The sequence below is a fragment of the Tenrec ecaudatus genome, chromosome 10, assembly GCF_050624435.1.
Source record: "Tenrec ecaudatus isolate mTenEca1 chromosome 10, mTenEca1.hap1, whole genome shotgun sequence".
Lineage (NCBI taxonomy): Eukaryota > Metazoa > Chordata > Mammalia > Afrosoricida > Tenrecidae > Tenrec > Tenrec ecaudatus.
In genome coordinates, this window is record NC_134539.1 from 32,086,579 (window position 1) to 32,100,887 (window position 14,309).

Below are 14,309 nucleotides of genomic sequence, written 5' to 3' on the forward strand. Positions count from 1 at the left end.
CTCTGAGACTTTTCCCTTTGTCACAATTGGATTTTGTTATTGTCATCTTTGGATCACACAAGCTGGTGTGCTTCTTCCATATGAACTTAGTTGACTCCTCACTTAGATGGCTGCTTGTGTGAACACAAGCCTTTAAGACTCTAGACACTACTGGATGGACAGCCAGGCACCATGTACTTTCTTCACCACACTTTCCTGTCGCACCCTCATCTGCCGTGATCCCTTCATGGAAGCGAGTATCGAGCAGGGCCATGTGATCAGAACTAACTGTTCTTGGATTGGGACTAGAATTCAGTGGGACCCAGAATCCATCTGCTTGTCTCTGGGATATGCATGGCTCGGGTTGACGTTGGCGACCGTATTATGACAAATTCAAAACTTCACAAGACCAACTACCCCAACAGCAACAAACCAATTAGCAGACAACACGAGACAAACAAACAAACAAACAAACAAAAAGAAGCAAACTAAATGCAGAAAAACAAAACCCCACAGAGGCAGAAAATTGAAACATTGTCAACCAACACCCCTAGCGTATAAGGCCCTAGTAATGTCATCAGTTCTTCAATGACACATCTCTCTGGGCACTGGAGGTACAAGGAGTCTATGCAAGTACAGTTCTACCGCAGGCCCTGAGTCGTTGCTTTACACAGTTCAATCTCCTCTAAGCATGGGAGTCATTGCCAAGGGGAAACTCCCTTGACAAGGTGGATCGACACTGTGGCTGCAACAATGGGCTCAAACATTGGAACAAGCGTCATCTTTGGATCATACAAGATGGTGCAGGATTGGGCGGTGTTTTGTTCTGTTGTATTTAGGGCCACTGTGAGTTAGAACAGACTCTCCAACACAGAATCTCTCAATGTCCCAACTCCGAGGCTTGAATTTCTCCTTCAGTTCTTTCAGTTTGAGAAATGCCGAGAGCACTCTTCTCCTTGGTTTTCCGACTCCAAGTCTTTGCATGTTCCTTTGCTTTCCTGTCTCTTCCCAAGGCGTCCTTTCAAAACCTGTTGCGCTCCTTTCCGCCACCATTTCTTGAAGACATGCCCATGGACAGTTTGAGACACCCATTCCCCAGGATGTGGATGAGGAAATCCAGTAAGGAGGTGGCACCGGGGATCCGGGAGGTGACTTTGAGACAGCTCTGGCCACAGAACCAGTCAGTTGGCATCTCAGACAAGTCTTGTCCCAGCTCGGCTCAGCCCAGGCCAGTGTCATCCCACCTTTCTTTAAGCTCTCTCGACCTTCAAGCTCCCCATGTGACCAAATCCATGCTCCAGGGATGGCGATCTTGACAGAAGGGCTCTCCAGAAAGGGAGGGGAGGGAGATGTCGGGAAGTGTAAAATATGACAAAATAATAATAATCTATAAATTATCAAGGGTTCATGTGGGAGGGAGAGAAAAAAATGAGCTGATACCACGGGCTCACGTAGAAAGCAAATGTGTTGAGAATGATGATGGCAACGAATGTATAAATGTGCTTGACACAGTGGATGGATGGATGGATTGTGATAAGAGTTGCACGAGCCCCCAATAAGATGATTAAATTTAAAAAAAAAGAAAGGGAGGGGACCGTGGAGCCAAGAAGGTCAGCTCCGCCTGCAGCCCAAGTGGAGGTGGGGGTGCAGGAGGAGAATGGAGAGACCCCAGGCCGGAGGCCGAGTGTTCGTTGAATGAATGAATGAACGTGCGTATCCCGAACGGGGACTCGGGAGTGCGCGTGTCCGTGGGGCGACACGGTGGCGCGTGCCCGGAGTGCCGGGCGGGTCCGTGCGCCCAGGCCTGCAGGGGGCACTCCGAGGCCGGCGGCCGCTCGCGGTCCCCTGGCGGCGAGTCGAGCCGGAGCCCGAGGCGCGGGCTGCGTCCAGGCTAGGAAGGGGGCCGGCGGCCACCTCCCGGGACCCGCGCCAGCCTCGGGCCTCCTCCCCGCTGCCCCGCGGTGCACGAACCCGGCCGCGGCCGTTCCCGGGCCCGGCGGGCAGTGCCGCCCTTCAGCCCCGCGGAGGCCGGGCCGCTGAGGCGGGTGGGCGAGGAGGGCAGCGGGTCGCCTCGAACCGGAGACCTCCGACTCCCACCCCGCGCCCCAGGGCTCCCACCGTCCAGTCCCAGGCGCTGAGCGCGGACCCGGGATACGGAAGGGGTGGGGGAAGCTCAGGGCCCTGATTTGCGGGAGTCACGGCGCGTCCGAGACCGATCGATTCCCAAGCCACCTGCCGACGCTGCCAACTCGCACAGAAGGTTCTCGTCGTCCACGGGCGAGGAGGCCTGGTGGCGCCCTGGGTGAGGTGCGCCTGGGGCATAACCGCGAAGCCCGCGGCTACTCCGCAGACGACAGGCCTTCCGAAACGTGAAAAACCCAAACCGACTCCAAACAAAACCTTCGGGAGCAGTACCCTTCTGTTCTTAGTGGGTCGCGAGGAGGAGTGGGCATCGACCTGGCATCGACCTGGCACCGACCGGGGCAGCGAGCTTGGTTGTGCTGGGCGCCTGGAGGCCGGCCACCTGCTGATGAAGGTTTTCACCTGGGCCAGAGGGGAAAAGGCATTGGATGCGCCCATAAATGGACGCAGGAAGGTGCTAGGCCTGTGGCCTAGCAGGAGCCACAAAAACGGTTTTGATTAATTAAAACTTTTTTTTTTAATGAAAAAAGAATTTTAAAAATTTTGAAGTATTCCCAGGAAGATTAAGGAAAGACCAGAAAAGACAATCCATGAGCCTATCCTCTGCCGTTCGTGGCCCCTGCCTGGTGGCAGCCAAGGGCGGTTTCCACCTCACAAAGGAGGGCTGGGACAGAAATAGATGCAGGTCCTTCAGGCACCAGAAGTGGAGTTTGGTTATTCTCTTCAACTGGTATTAAAAATGATTTCTGCCACAACCCACAGCTCTAAAGCAAAAGGCTTAAAGAACTGGGCAATTGAGCTGTTTCCAGAGTTTTGGTTTGTAACCAACAGGGAAAAGAATGTCTCTAAAAGACCGTTTCAGCTGGACATAATCTCTATAGAGACACAGTAGTCACCTCAGAAAGAATGACACCGAATGCTGCTAGAGGCTTGACAATTTCAAGATCCGTAAAAAACGAGAACTCATTGGTCGGAGAGACCAATGTCAAACACCCGCCAAGGAGTCTTGCGAAACAGGCTGGTATTGCCCCCAGAAGACAAGGAGAAACGACACTTAACACGTGCAGAGCAATAAGCCCTGGTGTGTGTAAGAACAAGGGTTGCACAGAAGAGGCCAGCTGAAGCTGGAGGAAAGCTCATCAAGTCCCCCCAGCATACGATTCAACAAGGAAATCAATAAACTTGAGCTTTCATAGATAGAAAGCATGGGCCTCAAGTCTGGTCACCACTGTGCCACCAAGCAAGGCAGAAGATGCCACTATATTGGCTCTGCTCTGCAGGTATCCTCATGCTGTCCTGCTTTTAATTTTTAAAAGAAAGGTATTCAAGAATCAAGCTGTTCTACCCTGCCCCTTAGGGTCATTATGAGTCCGCATGGATTTGATGGCAGTGGAAGTGATGCTCCTGGAAGATGATTAATAATGTTCTTTAACATATAATGACAATAATGTATCTAAGGTGAATCAGAGACATATATAAACCATAGATGCATGAATGGATTTGGGGCTTGCACTTAATTCTAGCCCCAATCTAAGAACAATTCGTTCTTAAGACATGGGTTTGCTTGATGCTTACCTTCATGATCACTGGAGATATGGGTCCTATAGCAAAGTGTAGTGAAAAAGCTAGATGGTGCCCGGCTATTAAAAAACCTGAGGAAAAAAATTAAAAAACAAAACAAAAAAACCCCAACCTGATGTCTAGGTCTTAAAAGGCTTATCTTAAAATAAGTGAGGTGTCAACTCAGTCCACATGGAAGAAACATACCAGCCTATGTGAGCCAATGTTTGTGAATAATATAGTCCAAATCTAAATGAGGGACTGGTACCAGAGCTTCAGTTGTGAACACCTGGTCTGCGGGAGGCTCTGGATGACAGTGGAAGCCCCAGTCCATTTGCAGGGTCCACATGTGGATGAAGCCTCCGTAAATCCCCTGTGATCATAGTTGAGGATGTGTACAGCCCTGCTATCAGACAGAGAACATTGTAAAGCTGATTATGGCGGAAGTAGTTAGGTTAAAATGTAATATCATTCGATGTCCCATTTGACCTATTTTCAAACGGTTTCAGTTTTTAAAATGTGAAGGGGAAATACACGTGGATTAAGCCCCTGGTGAATCCCCTCTGACCTTGCTGTCATGCGGAATGCGCGGGAAAGTGGACCGTTGCAGATGCAGTTAGGGTAAAATCAGTATCCTATCGTTTGATCTCTCTTGTGAGCCATTACATTCGTTCTTGTTTTTAATATTTTCTTTCTTTTTGATTGAGGTTTTTATGTCTTGGTTTGTTCTTGTTGCTAGTCTGTTTTTAAATGTTTTCCTGTGTGTGAAATCCAGGATAGGTAAATCTACAGAGACAGCAACTGGATTAATAGTTCCTTGGGGGCATGACAGGGGAGGTTGAGTGGAAATGGAGAGCTAATAATAATGAGAATGAAGACAGTGTTCTAAAATTGATTGTGGTGATGACTGTACAACTCTCCTCGGTGTGACTGAACTATGGAATTGTATGGTAGGTGACTTATAGGCCCACAAAACTGTTTGAAAAACAAAACAAAGGAAAACTCACTTCAACAGTGAATTGTGACCTAGCTAAAGTGTGGGCTGTTAAGAAACCCAGCTGCTTAGTTTGGAATTAGTGTCTGGTTTACATGATTCAAGTTATTGAGCATGTGTCCTTTACTATCTAGCCTTACTCATTCTTTACATATATTTGCACATGTATTTATATGGTGGCTTGACTCTATTTGGAGTCCTTGAGTGGTGCCAATGGTTAATAATAGTCTGCTACTAACTGGAAGGCTGTAAGTTCAAGTCTACCCAGAGGCACCTCAGAAGACAGGCCTGGCAATCTACTTCTAAAGCTTCAGCCCCTGGGTCTAAGTAATACTCTGACACACAAGTCGGAATCAATGTGAGAGGACCTGATAAAAATGACTATTTAATTGGGGTTTGGGAAAAAGTGAAGCCATCACATTTTATCATAGGAAGTCCATTGATAAAGTTAAAAATAGATTAAATCAAGAAATAGAAATGTAAACCAAGTATTTAGACATTTTAACACCAACTCATAGAAGGAAATAGCTTCAGAGTTGCAAGTTGTGGGAAAGGGTGTTTGTTCAGAAAAAGGTTTTTGGACAATTTTGAGTTTATTTTTAACCATGAATATGTCTAGTTTGATATTTTACAGAAAGAAGAGGGCACAGGGCAACATTTTCCAGGGTGAAGGCCAACATGGAGAGAGGTCTCCCTTTCTCTGTTGGGATAAATACATATTATGTGCTTCCTTAGGGCAGGGCTTGAGGCAGATACTAGGCAGGTTAACTGAGTGAAAGAGGACTTTTTGTTTGTTCTGCCGATGTTTTTCCTTCCCCCTTCGAGCCGGTAGGGCTTTGGGCGGCCTGAGGGCGGCTGTGCCCGAAGGGCTGGGGGCTTCATCCAGAGAAGCAGTGCTTGAAGAGAGTTCTTCCCGGTGGAGGAGGGTTTGACCTGCCGGACTTGCCAGCTGGCAGTGAGGGAGTTAGGGACGGGACTTGGAGTAGGTGGCTTCAAGGATGGTCTGGGGAGCCATATCACATATCTAAATTCCTTTGTCTCAAATATAGCACGGGCCACCAAGTCTGAAAGTCTGGACCTGAAGAGACACGCCTGCCAAGACCACAGGAGCCCCAGCGTTCACCGGTGAGCTGGGCGTCCAGTGATGGGCTGGGGCGGTCAGAGGGGAGTGAGGGAGAGAGCCTTCTTGCTGCCTCCATGTTTTTGTGACTTTTGCACACACTTGGCAGGTGGGACCCCTGCCAAGTTGTTAAGATGTTGACATTTCCACCAGAACTCCAGCACTAGGGGCTTGGAGTAGGAATGAATTTGATTTAGAAAATGCGGTATTTAGTGCACATCTGAGTTAGGATAACATCATATGTAACAGGATAGGTGGGGAGGAGCCTCAGTCCTAGCAACCACAGGAGGGGCAAATAAGCAAATGATTCTAAGATGTTATGGTAAGTGGCGAGTGCTGAGGCGTGCCCAGGCTCCTGGGGAGGGAGAGGATGGTGGGGTAGCCACCTCTAGCTTCTTGGGTCCCTTCAGCTTTTGATCCTCCTCTGGATCTGGTCCTTTCTCTCCTGCTTAGCCAAGCCTCATCTGATGACTTCTCCCAGTGCTAAGGTGACCAGATCTTAACATCGGTAAAGCGGGACACCATTGATAAAACTCATATCCTGGTGAAATAGCCATATGGCAGCCGAAAACCATATACCTTAGCTTGTCGTGCATTCTTTCCCAAAATTGGGACTTTTTAAAAACGCCGCATGACGCGGGAAAAATTGTTAAAAATTGGGACTGTCCCGCCCAAAGTGGGACATCTGGTCACTAAGGACTGGGTTTCAGTAGAACGTGTGTGTGCCTGAGTTTTAGGCTGGCCCAGGCTGCAGGGCTCAAGTGCAGAGGGGAAATATGGTCAGCAGTCTCCCTAGGGACCCTCCCCAAAGAGACATCGGAAGTTTCTTTCTTATAGGCCCCAAGGAAATGGAAAGCAGTCCCTGGTCAGCTGGGAGAAGACAGGAGGCCCCTCCAAGGGTGGGAGGGTGCCTGATAGATTGGGAGGAAGGACCTCTTCAGGGTCTTGGAGGTTAGGGTGGACGTCTGGGTTCATCGGCTCTCCTTTCTCATTGGCAGAAATTCCATTCCCTCATCAGCCTCCCCCCTACTGCCTGTAAGTCTGGGCCCCGGGAAGGTGAAGACATACCAGTTGGAGTTCTTGCCAGGTACCCCAGGGGTGTGATCCCCTGCTAGAGCGGCGCTGGCTTTCCCCAAGACACATACACACAGGAACAGGGGCTTGGGTGGCAGGCAGAAGTCACTTTTTAATTCGGTTTAGTAGACATCATGTTTACAAGGAAGAGACGAGGTGCAGTGGGGAGCAGGCTCAGGTCCAGGGTCCTCGGTGGCCTCTCTTGAGAGACAGTCCTGCTGCCTCCTCCCACATTCACCAGGGGACTCCACAATCCTCTGCCCAGCTGCCTCCCTGGTCCTGTCCTGTCTGGGCAGCTGAGCCATGCGGGAGGGGACTGGGGGCACAGCTGGGGTGGTCGAAGCAGGAGAAGGGGTATGGCGGGGCCAGCAGGGCATGGCTGGGGACTGCTCCGTCCTTCCTCTCATCTAGCCCCCTTCTGGCCTGTTGGGCCTCCAAGCCCTGGCAAGGCTTTGGGGGCTTCCTGGGCTTCAGGCTTTGGGCCTTTGGGGCTCTGGGACTGCTCAGTCCTGGGACGGCAGAAGAGATCGTGTGAGGGCGTTGACGGCCGTCCCCCCATCCCTTCCCTCCCAGCCCTCCCGACTCCTACCTCTTGCAGGGTTTGGAAGATTTCCTCTTCTTGCCAGACTTGCCTCCCTTGTCCTTCCCACAGCCGGGAGGGCCTTTCCGTGGGGCTGGTGGCTTGTCCAGACGCTGCATGAGCTGCTGCACCCACTCCATGTTAGGGTCCGCACACAGCTCAGGCTGAGAGCGCTTTCGGGGTGCAAATCTGAAGGGGGAGAGGGGAGGTCAGCAAACCTGACTTAGTCTTGTCCCCCCCTGTCAGCTACTGGCCGACCCCACTCAGCTACTGGCCGACACCCGTTCCCTTGTGCCCACTCACAGGATGGCAGCAATGGGACATCCCAAGCTTGGCTCCTGCTTCCGGTAGCTTCGGACTATGTGTGTGGGAATAATTTTCCGGCTGTACTTGAGACAGCAGTCCTGAGCCCCTCCGTCGCTGCCTGCAGGGGTGGGATTCATAGGGAGCCAGGGGCGACTTCTAGGACCCAACCCCAGGCACCTCCAGCCCCACACCCCCTTCTAGCTAGACACCCCCTGCATGGGTACCTTGTATGCCCGGACTGCAGAGGGCCAGAACCAAGACAAGGAGGCTTAGACCCAGGGACTGAGCCATGGCCCCGGCAGAGGGTGAGTTTGAGCCGAGGTGGACTGCTGGCTGCAAGTTGGGGGATGGTGTGTGGGCTGGGACCGGCCCGCTGCCTATTTATCTGGTAGTGACCTCCCCCTGGAGGCTCCCCCTCCCCCTGCATCGCCACACATACTGTTCAGGCAAAATTGGACATATGGGGATCTCCCTCCTTTTCCTTCCTGAAGGCAGATCCTGGCCCGACGGAAACTTTCACACTGTCAATCAGGCCCCAAGTCACCTGATTCGGTTGCCTCAATGTCAGTTGAATCTAGCAGTCCATCCAGTGCGGTCTCTCCCGGACCCCTCTCTCGGCTGGCCCTCACCGCCTCTTCCTGGAACCCTGAGACTATCTTCTTGCACCCCATTCCTCCCCTTCCAGCAGGCTGAGGACTCTTTCTAAAACATACATCCGATTGCATTTCTCTCCTGCTCCAACCCCTCAGACAGTCGCTCCCTGAGGCCCGCGGGCTGAAGCTCACGTGCTGGCCCGCGCTTTGCTTGGGCAGCCTCAGCTTCTGTCACCCGCTCTCCGTGCTCTGGGCACCTTGAGCCAGCCCTCGGCCCAACACAAATGTGGAGGGTCTTTGCACCCAGGAATCCCTACACCCAGAGCGTGTCTTGTCCCTTTTCTCTGCGGGCAGGCTTAGCACAATTCAAGTCCTTGTCCGGACCAGGTCTTCTCTGGGCTCCCACATCACCCGTAGTTGATTCCATCCCAGCACATACGTTAATGAGCAGTCAAATGGCTAGGGATCTGACTTTTCATTATTCTGAGAGAGATTGTTTTGCTGGTAGAAATCGCGCCGGGCTGCAATGGTTGCCAAGGTGATAGGCTGGAGAGAAGTTAAGGAGAAAGCGAGACCATGGATCTCCTGTATAAGGCTCCGCTCTCTCACTCTGCGAATGGTTACTGTTAATATGAATGAGAAGGTTTCCGAGGAGGCTCATCTGGCTGCGCTGCGGGAGGAGAAGGGGCTGGCCAGGTTGTGAATGATGCTCTCCAGAAGGCTGGGCGGAGAGGTAAGGGGGCAGCCTCACTCTGTCCTGGCCCCAATTCAAAGGAGGCCTAGGAAGACTGTGAAGGCTGACTGAAGCCAGGGCCCTGAGACAGTGATGCTCTGATGTGGGCCGGAGGCCCAGGGGGAGCTTATTTATCTGTCCCTGCTGGGCTGTTTCAGGAACCCTGAAGCAGGGCTTTGGCTCATGCTCAGCCTGGGATCTGCATAATCTCTTCATCCTCCGGGAAGGAATAGGATTCACTGAATGAGCAATGAATATGATTGCTCCCACGAGAGAAAAGTGGCACGAAGAAAACAAAGCAGGGTCATGAGGCGAGGCTGGCATGAGGATGACTTCTCAAGGGGGAGACACCTAGCAGATGCCCAGGAGCAGAAGTCAGCTGGGCAGAGGACCACAGGGCAAGGATTCTGGGAGCTTGCAGGGCTAGATGGTCAAAATGGACAAAACCCTGGTGCTCCCAGATTTCAACCAGCAGGGGAAGTGAGGGGTGTTTCACACCTTCTGCCTTCACGGTCCTGCCCAGGCCGGGCGGGCGGGCGGGCGGGCGGGCGGGCGGGCGGACCTGTCCTGAGCCCAGAGACAACAGACCCGAGGACCAATGGGCTGCAAGCTTTACCTTGAGCAGGAAGGAGGGATGGAAGTGACTGCTCAGCCTGCAGAAGCCCAGCCAGTATAGTCGGGCCCTGGGGATCATGTGGGTGGTTTTGGCTTCAGGCATTGTAGGGCTTCTCGATTGTCCAACAGGCACATACTTGTTCACGGAAGCCTTCTTTATTTCATTTATTGATTTATTTTTGATTATACACAAAGGTAAACACGCGGCCATCTAGCTCAGAAGCAACAAAGCACACCAGACGAAAGCAACAGAAGCGCACCAGCCTGTGCGATCAGGAGGTATTGAAGAGATCAGGTATCAGGCATCATCGGAACAAAAAAATCATAACATTGTGAACGAGGGGGAGTGCAGACTGGGAACCCAAAGCCCATCAGTAGGCAACTGGACATCCGCTTACAGAATGTTCGCGGGGAGGAGATGAGGTAGTCAGTGCAGTGTAGCAACAATGAAACATACAACTTTCCTCTCATTCCTAAATGCTTCCTTCCCCTTCTCCCCAACTATCATGATCCCAATTCTACCTTACAAATCTGGCTAGACCAGAGGATGTACACGGGGAACTGACAGGACAGATAGGAACTGGAAACACAGGGAATCCAGGACAGATGATCCCTTCAGAACCAGTAGTGAGAGTGGCGATACCGGGAAGGTGGGTGGAGGGTGGGTTGGAAAGGGGGGACTGATTACAAGCATCTACATATAACTTCCTCTCTGGGGAACGGACAACAGAAAAGTGGGTGAAGGGAGACGTCGGACACTGCAAGCTATGACAAAATAATAATTTATAAATTATCTAGGGTTTATGAGGGAGGAGGGAGCAGGGAGGGAGGGGAAAAATGAGGAACTGATGCCAGGGGCTTAAGTGGAGAGCAAATGTTTTGAGAATGATGAAGGCAATGAATGTATAAATGTGCTTTACACAATTGATGTATGTATGGATTGTGATAAGAGTTGTATGAACCCCTAATAAAATGATTGAAAAAAAAGAAAAAAAAATCAATTTATTGGGGGCTGGTACAACTCTTATCACAAACCATCCATTGTGTCAAACACATTTGTCCATTTGTTGCCCTCATCATTCTCAAAACATTTGCTTTCTACTTGAGCGCTTGGTATCAACTCCTCAATTTTCCCCCTCTCTCCCCCCGCCCACCCCTCCACAAGCCCTCGATCATTTATAAATTATTATCGTTTTGTTATGTCTTACACTGTCTGCCATCTCCCTTCACCCATCTTTCTGGTTATGTAAGACTTCTATGATGCACTAGAATGCCATATCTTTTGTTTTTGTGTCTCCTGCATCAAAATGGGGAGCTTATAAACAACCTGCAGGTATCACAACTGTGCTGAAAGCAAGGAGGTGCTGAAGCCCTGGCTGCTGAAGATCAAAGACTGCAGCCTTCAGTGTGGATTGCAACTCAAAGTGAAGAAGACAAAAAATGCTCACACTAAGGCGATAATGGGATTCTCACATGTTGTTTTCTGGAATTTCTGTAGTTGAACTTTGGACATTAGCTCTTTTATCTATTTGGAGTTATCCTGGTGTGTGGTGTGTGAGAATCATTGGATTATGACTTTAGAGTCTATTTTTAAAACCAAGTCAAGACCTCACTGTTGTGATTCCCTGGCCATCCCCAGAATGTCCATCTTGTCTCCAGAGGGGTAAGCCCAGTGGCAGGCCTCTCACCCTCAGGCTGGTGCCAGCTTCCAGAAGGTCTGCTGGTGAGAGAGAGGGTCAGGAGGTCACAGGGAGATGGGAATGAGGATGGGGAGGTATGCAGCCTGGACAGACAGGGTCGCGGACAAGGTGGATGCAGAAAGACGGGGTGATGCTGTGGTGGGAGGATGGGATGCAGAGGGTGAGAGCGGGGTTCTTGCTGGGGTGGAGGTAGAGGGGGTCTTACCCCAAGGCCCTCAGAGACAGCTGGCATTTGGGCCAGAGGAGAGACAGACAGGCTTTGAGCCAATGTTTTTCTGTCAGGTTGGGACTTCAAGAAGTCTCTCTTAGGGACTTGACTGGAAGTGTCCTTGATGGGGACAGTGCAGGGGGTCACATAGTCATGAGTGACACTCTATCAATCGTGCTCTGACTGCCTGGGTCCATCTTGTAAGTTCTTTATCTAACATAATGCACCTGTCCTAATCACCAGCCTGTCCCTGCTTCTGTAGTCCCCCCTGCAGCTGTGATGTATTGATCAGCTACCAATCGTGACTTTGTAGCAGTTCCCTCTGTTCCATGTCTCCTTGAACTAGTGTCCTGGCTGTGAATCCCCGATGTCATTCTGACCTCCTGCTAATGGCCTCCCTCATCCGGGGATGTGTCTGTGTCTTTGTGCCGTGTAAGACTTCATAAATGGTCTCCTAAATTACACCTGAGATTGGGGTCTCTTTTGAGCCCTAAAGCTCCTGGCGGCAGGGGACAGAGTGGACCCTAGAGGAGGAACCAAAGAAGTCCACAGGGAAGTGGAGGCCAGGTGTAGACAGTCCCAGGACAGGGGCTGGGATGAGGAGAGGAGTGGTTAGCAATCCCTGGAGCCCCAAGTCAACTGGTTCTTCCTGTGGCCTGGGGTGCTGGTCTGGGAACGTCAGTGGTGCAGCTTGTGACCTTGAGTCAAGTCCCTCTCTTGGTGCTCAGCCCAGGCTGTCTGTAGATGTCGGCGCCAGGAGGCTGGAGCAAGAGGACACCGAGACTCAGAGAGCTACCGCCCCAAGACAAGTGTCCACCCCAGAGTTTCATTCTTTTGGGCGGTGGGTTTGGCTCAGTGAGTTCCTGAGAGAGCTCGGCAGTGTTTGGCAACCTCTGGGGGTGGGGGGGGGGGCTGAGGTACAGACACTGCACACTGGGAGCCCGGGAGGCTGGGGCTATGCGGTTAAGGGAGTCTACGGGCTTCCTTCAGCTTTGCCCTGCTGCTGACAGACCCTCACATCAGACGGGGACCCTAAAGGGGGCTAAGGGAGTATGGTCATTCATTCGCTCCCTCTGCAGACCCACTACCTCTTCAGACCGGCACCTGGGCCAGCCTCGGGGTAGAGGTGCTGGCGTGGATGCGGCAAGGGTCTGGGAAGGCCTTCCCTTGGCAAGCAATGGCTGCATTCCATCTGCTCTGGCCTGGCGAGGGGGCAGAGCAACAGATGCTCCCAGCTGGTAGGGAGGAAACGGGGAGGGGTATGGCGGGAATTTCAGCTCAGGGGCTGGGCTAGTCCTGGAACAGGACTTGGGGGGGAGCCTGGGGGGACTGGACCCCTAAGGCTCAGTAGCGCACTAGGAGCCAAGGGTCTAGGCACTTTAGTGCCCTTAGGCTCTCAGCTGAGCAGCGAGTTTTCCGTAAACAAGCTAGTCTGTGAATTACACAAGTGTGACTGAGGTAGCCAATCCCTTCCTGGGGTGCAAATGAACATCTGCTTCTATGCCCCTGATAGTAGGGACATGATGTGGATGCCGAAGCGACTCTGGGTGTAGCTGTGAGAGTCAGGGTTAAGCTCAGAACCGCCACATGGATGTGGCGCTTCTAGCCTGGTTAGGTGTGGTAAGCATAGGGCTGACTCACGGGGACGTCAAAGTAGGGGCTGGAATGGGTCTGTGGTTGAAACTGATAATATCGTCAGAATATTTTGGATCAGGATTGAGTAAGGGTTGCACATGGATCTAGAATGGTGATTAAATTTGGCTGTAAAATCGTCTGGAAAGGGGCTGAAGCATTCAGTGCATTGATTTGGTTTTGGGGGGTCTCAGCCATTTTCTTGGCCTCCACACCTGAAAGCTCGAAGTGGCTCTGGCAGCCGTGCCCGTGGGCGAGGGCAGTTGGGCAGGCTGCCAGCTCCTGACTAGAGGGAATATCACGGCTTTCTTTTTTTTTTGGGACGGAAAACGGTTTATTTGCTTCTTAGTAATGGCGCCATGTGGGGAAGTACAAAAGGTTGTGGGGAGCGTGCACGAGTGAAATCCGTTTGGGAGGAGCCTGGAGCGTTCCAGAAACCCTAGTCCCTCTCCACTTGGAGTGTGTGTGGGGGTGGGGTGGGGAGTGTGGGGGGCAGGGGAGAGACCGGTGTGTTTGATAAAGCTAAGAGTGACACGAAGGCACTGGTGGGTGACATCTCTGAAGGGGCAGGCCAGGGGGCGAGGGCATCCAGACCCGGCCTCTAGTCCTTCCCCTTCCCCTTCTTGGCTTTGGCTTTGGTCTTCGGGGTGCAAGGCTTCATCACGAGGATGGTGTCCTGGCACTGGGCATTATACCACGCCTTCTTCAGGGTGCCCTGGCGGGCCTTGGTGCCTGTGCCCCCATCGCACGCCCCCCAGTTCTCAAACTTGTACTTACAGTCGGCTCCAAACTCCTTCTTCCAGTTGCAGGGTACTCTGCACCGGATACGCTCGGTCTGGGTCCCGCAGGTGCCCTCACGGAAACCCACGCCGCAGTCCTTGCTGCTGGGGGTGCAGGGCCCCCAGGCCCACTCGGCTGCCCGGGCTGCCCTTCTTCACCTTGTCTTTCTTTTTGGCCGCAGCGGAAGTGAGCGCCAGGAGGGCAAGGAGGGCGAGGAGGAGGAAGGCTCGGTGCTGCATCTCGCTCGCTGTCCGCGATGCTTAGCTCCCTCCCGGCTCTGGCCCGTTCTGCTC

The 14,309-nt window shown here is 52.1% G+C and overlaps 1 protein-coding gene and 1 pseudogene across 1 annotated transcript; both read right to left on the bottom strand.

Moving 5' to 3' along the window:
- Nucleotides 1-7,011: 7,011 nt before the first annotated feature.
- CCL21 (C-C motif chemokine ligand 21) lies at nucleotides 7,012-8,046 on the bottom strand. Its single transcript, XM_075558961.1, has 4 exons — nucleotides 7,980-8,046; nucleotides 7,753-7,873; nucleotides 7,459-7,638; nucleotides 7,012-7,378 (listed from the first exon to the last, which is right to left on the bottom strand). Exons 1-4 carry the CDS (start codon nucleotides 8,044-8,046, stop codon nucleotides 7,273-7,275), a joined length of 474 nt encoding a protein of 157 aa, XP_075415076.1. The 3' UTR covers nucleotides 7,012-7,272.
- Nucleotides 8,047-13,822: 5,776 nt separating this feature from the next.
- Nucleotides 13,823-14,309, bottom strand: LOC142457861 (midkine pseudogene; annotated as a pseudogene).

Excerpts from the sequence above, each read along its gene's own strand:
- CCL21 (XM_075558961.1), bottom strand. The coding sequence starts at position 8,046 with ATGGCTCAGTCCCTGGGTCTAAGCCTCCTTGTCTTGGTTCTGGCCCTC. Across the intron at positions 7,639-7,752 it reads TGTCCCATTGCTGCCATCCT|ATTTGCACCCCGAAAGCGCT; the intron begins GTGAGTGGGCAC and ends CTCCCCCTTCAG. Across the intron at positions 7,379-7,458 it reads TCTTCCAAACCCTGCAAGAG|GACTGAGCAGTCCCAGAGCC; the intron begins GTAGGAGTCGGG and ends CTGCCGTCCCAG.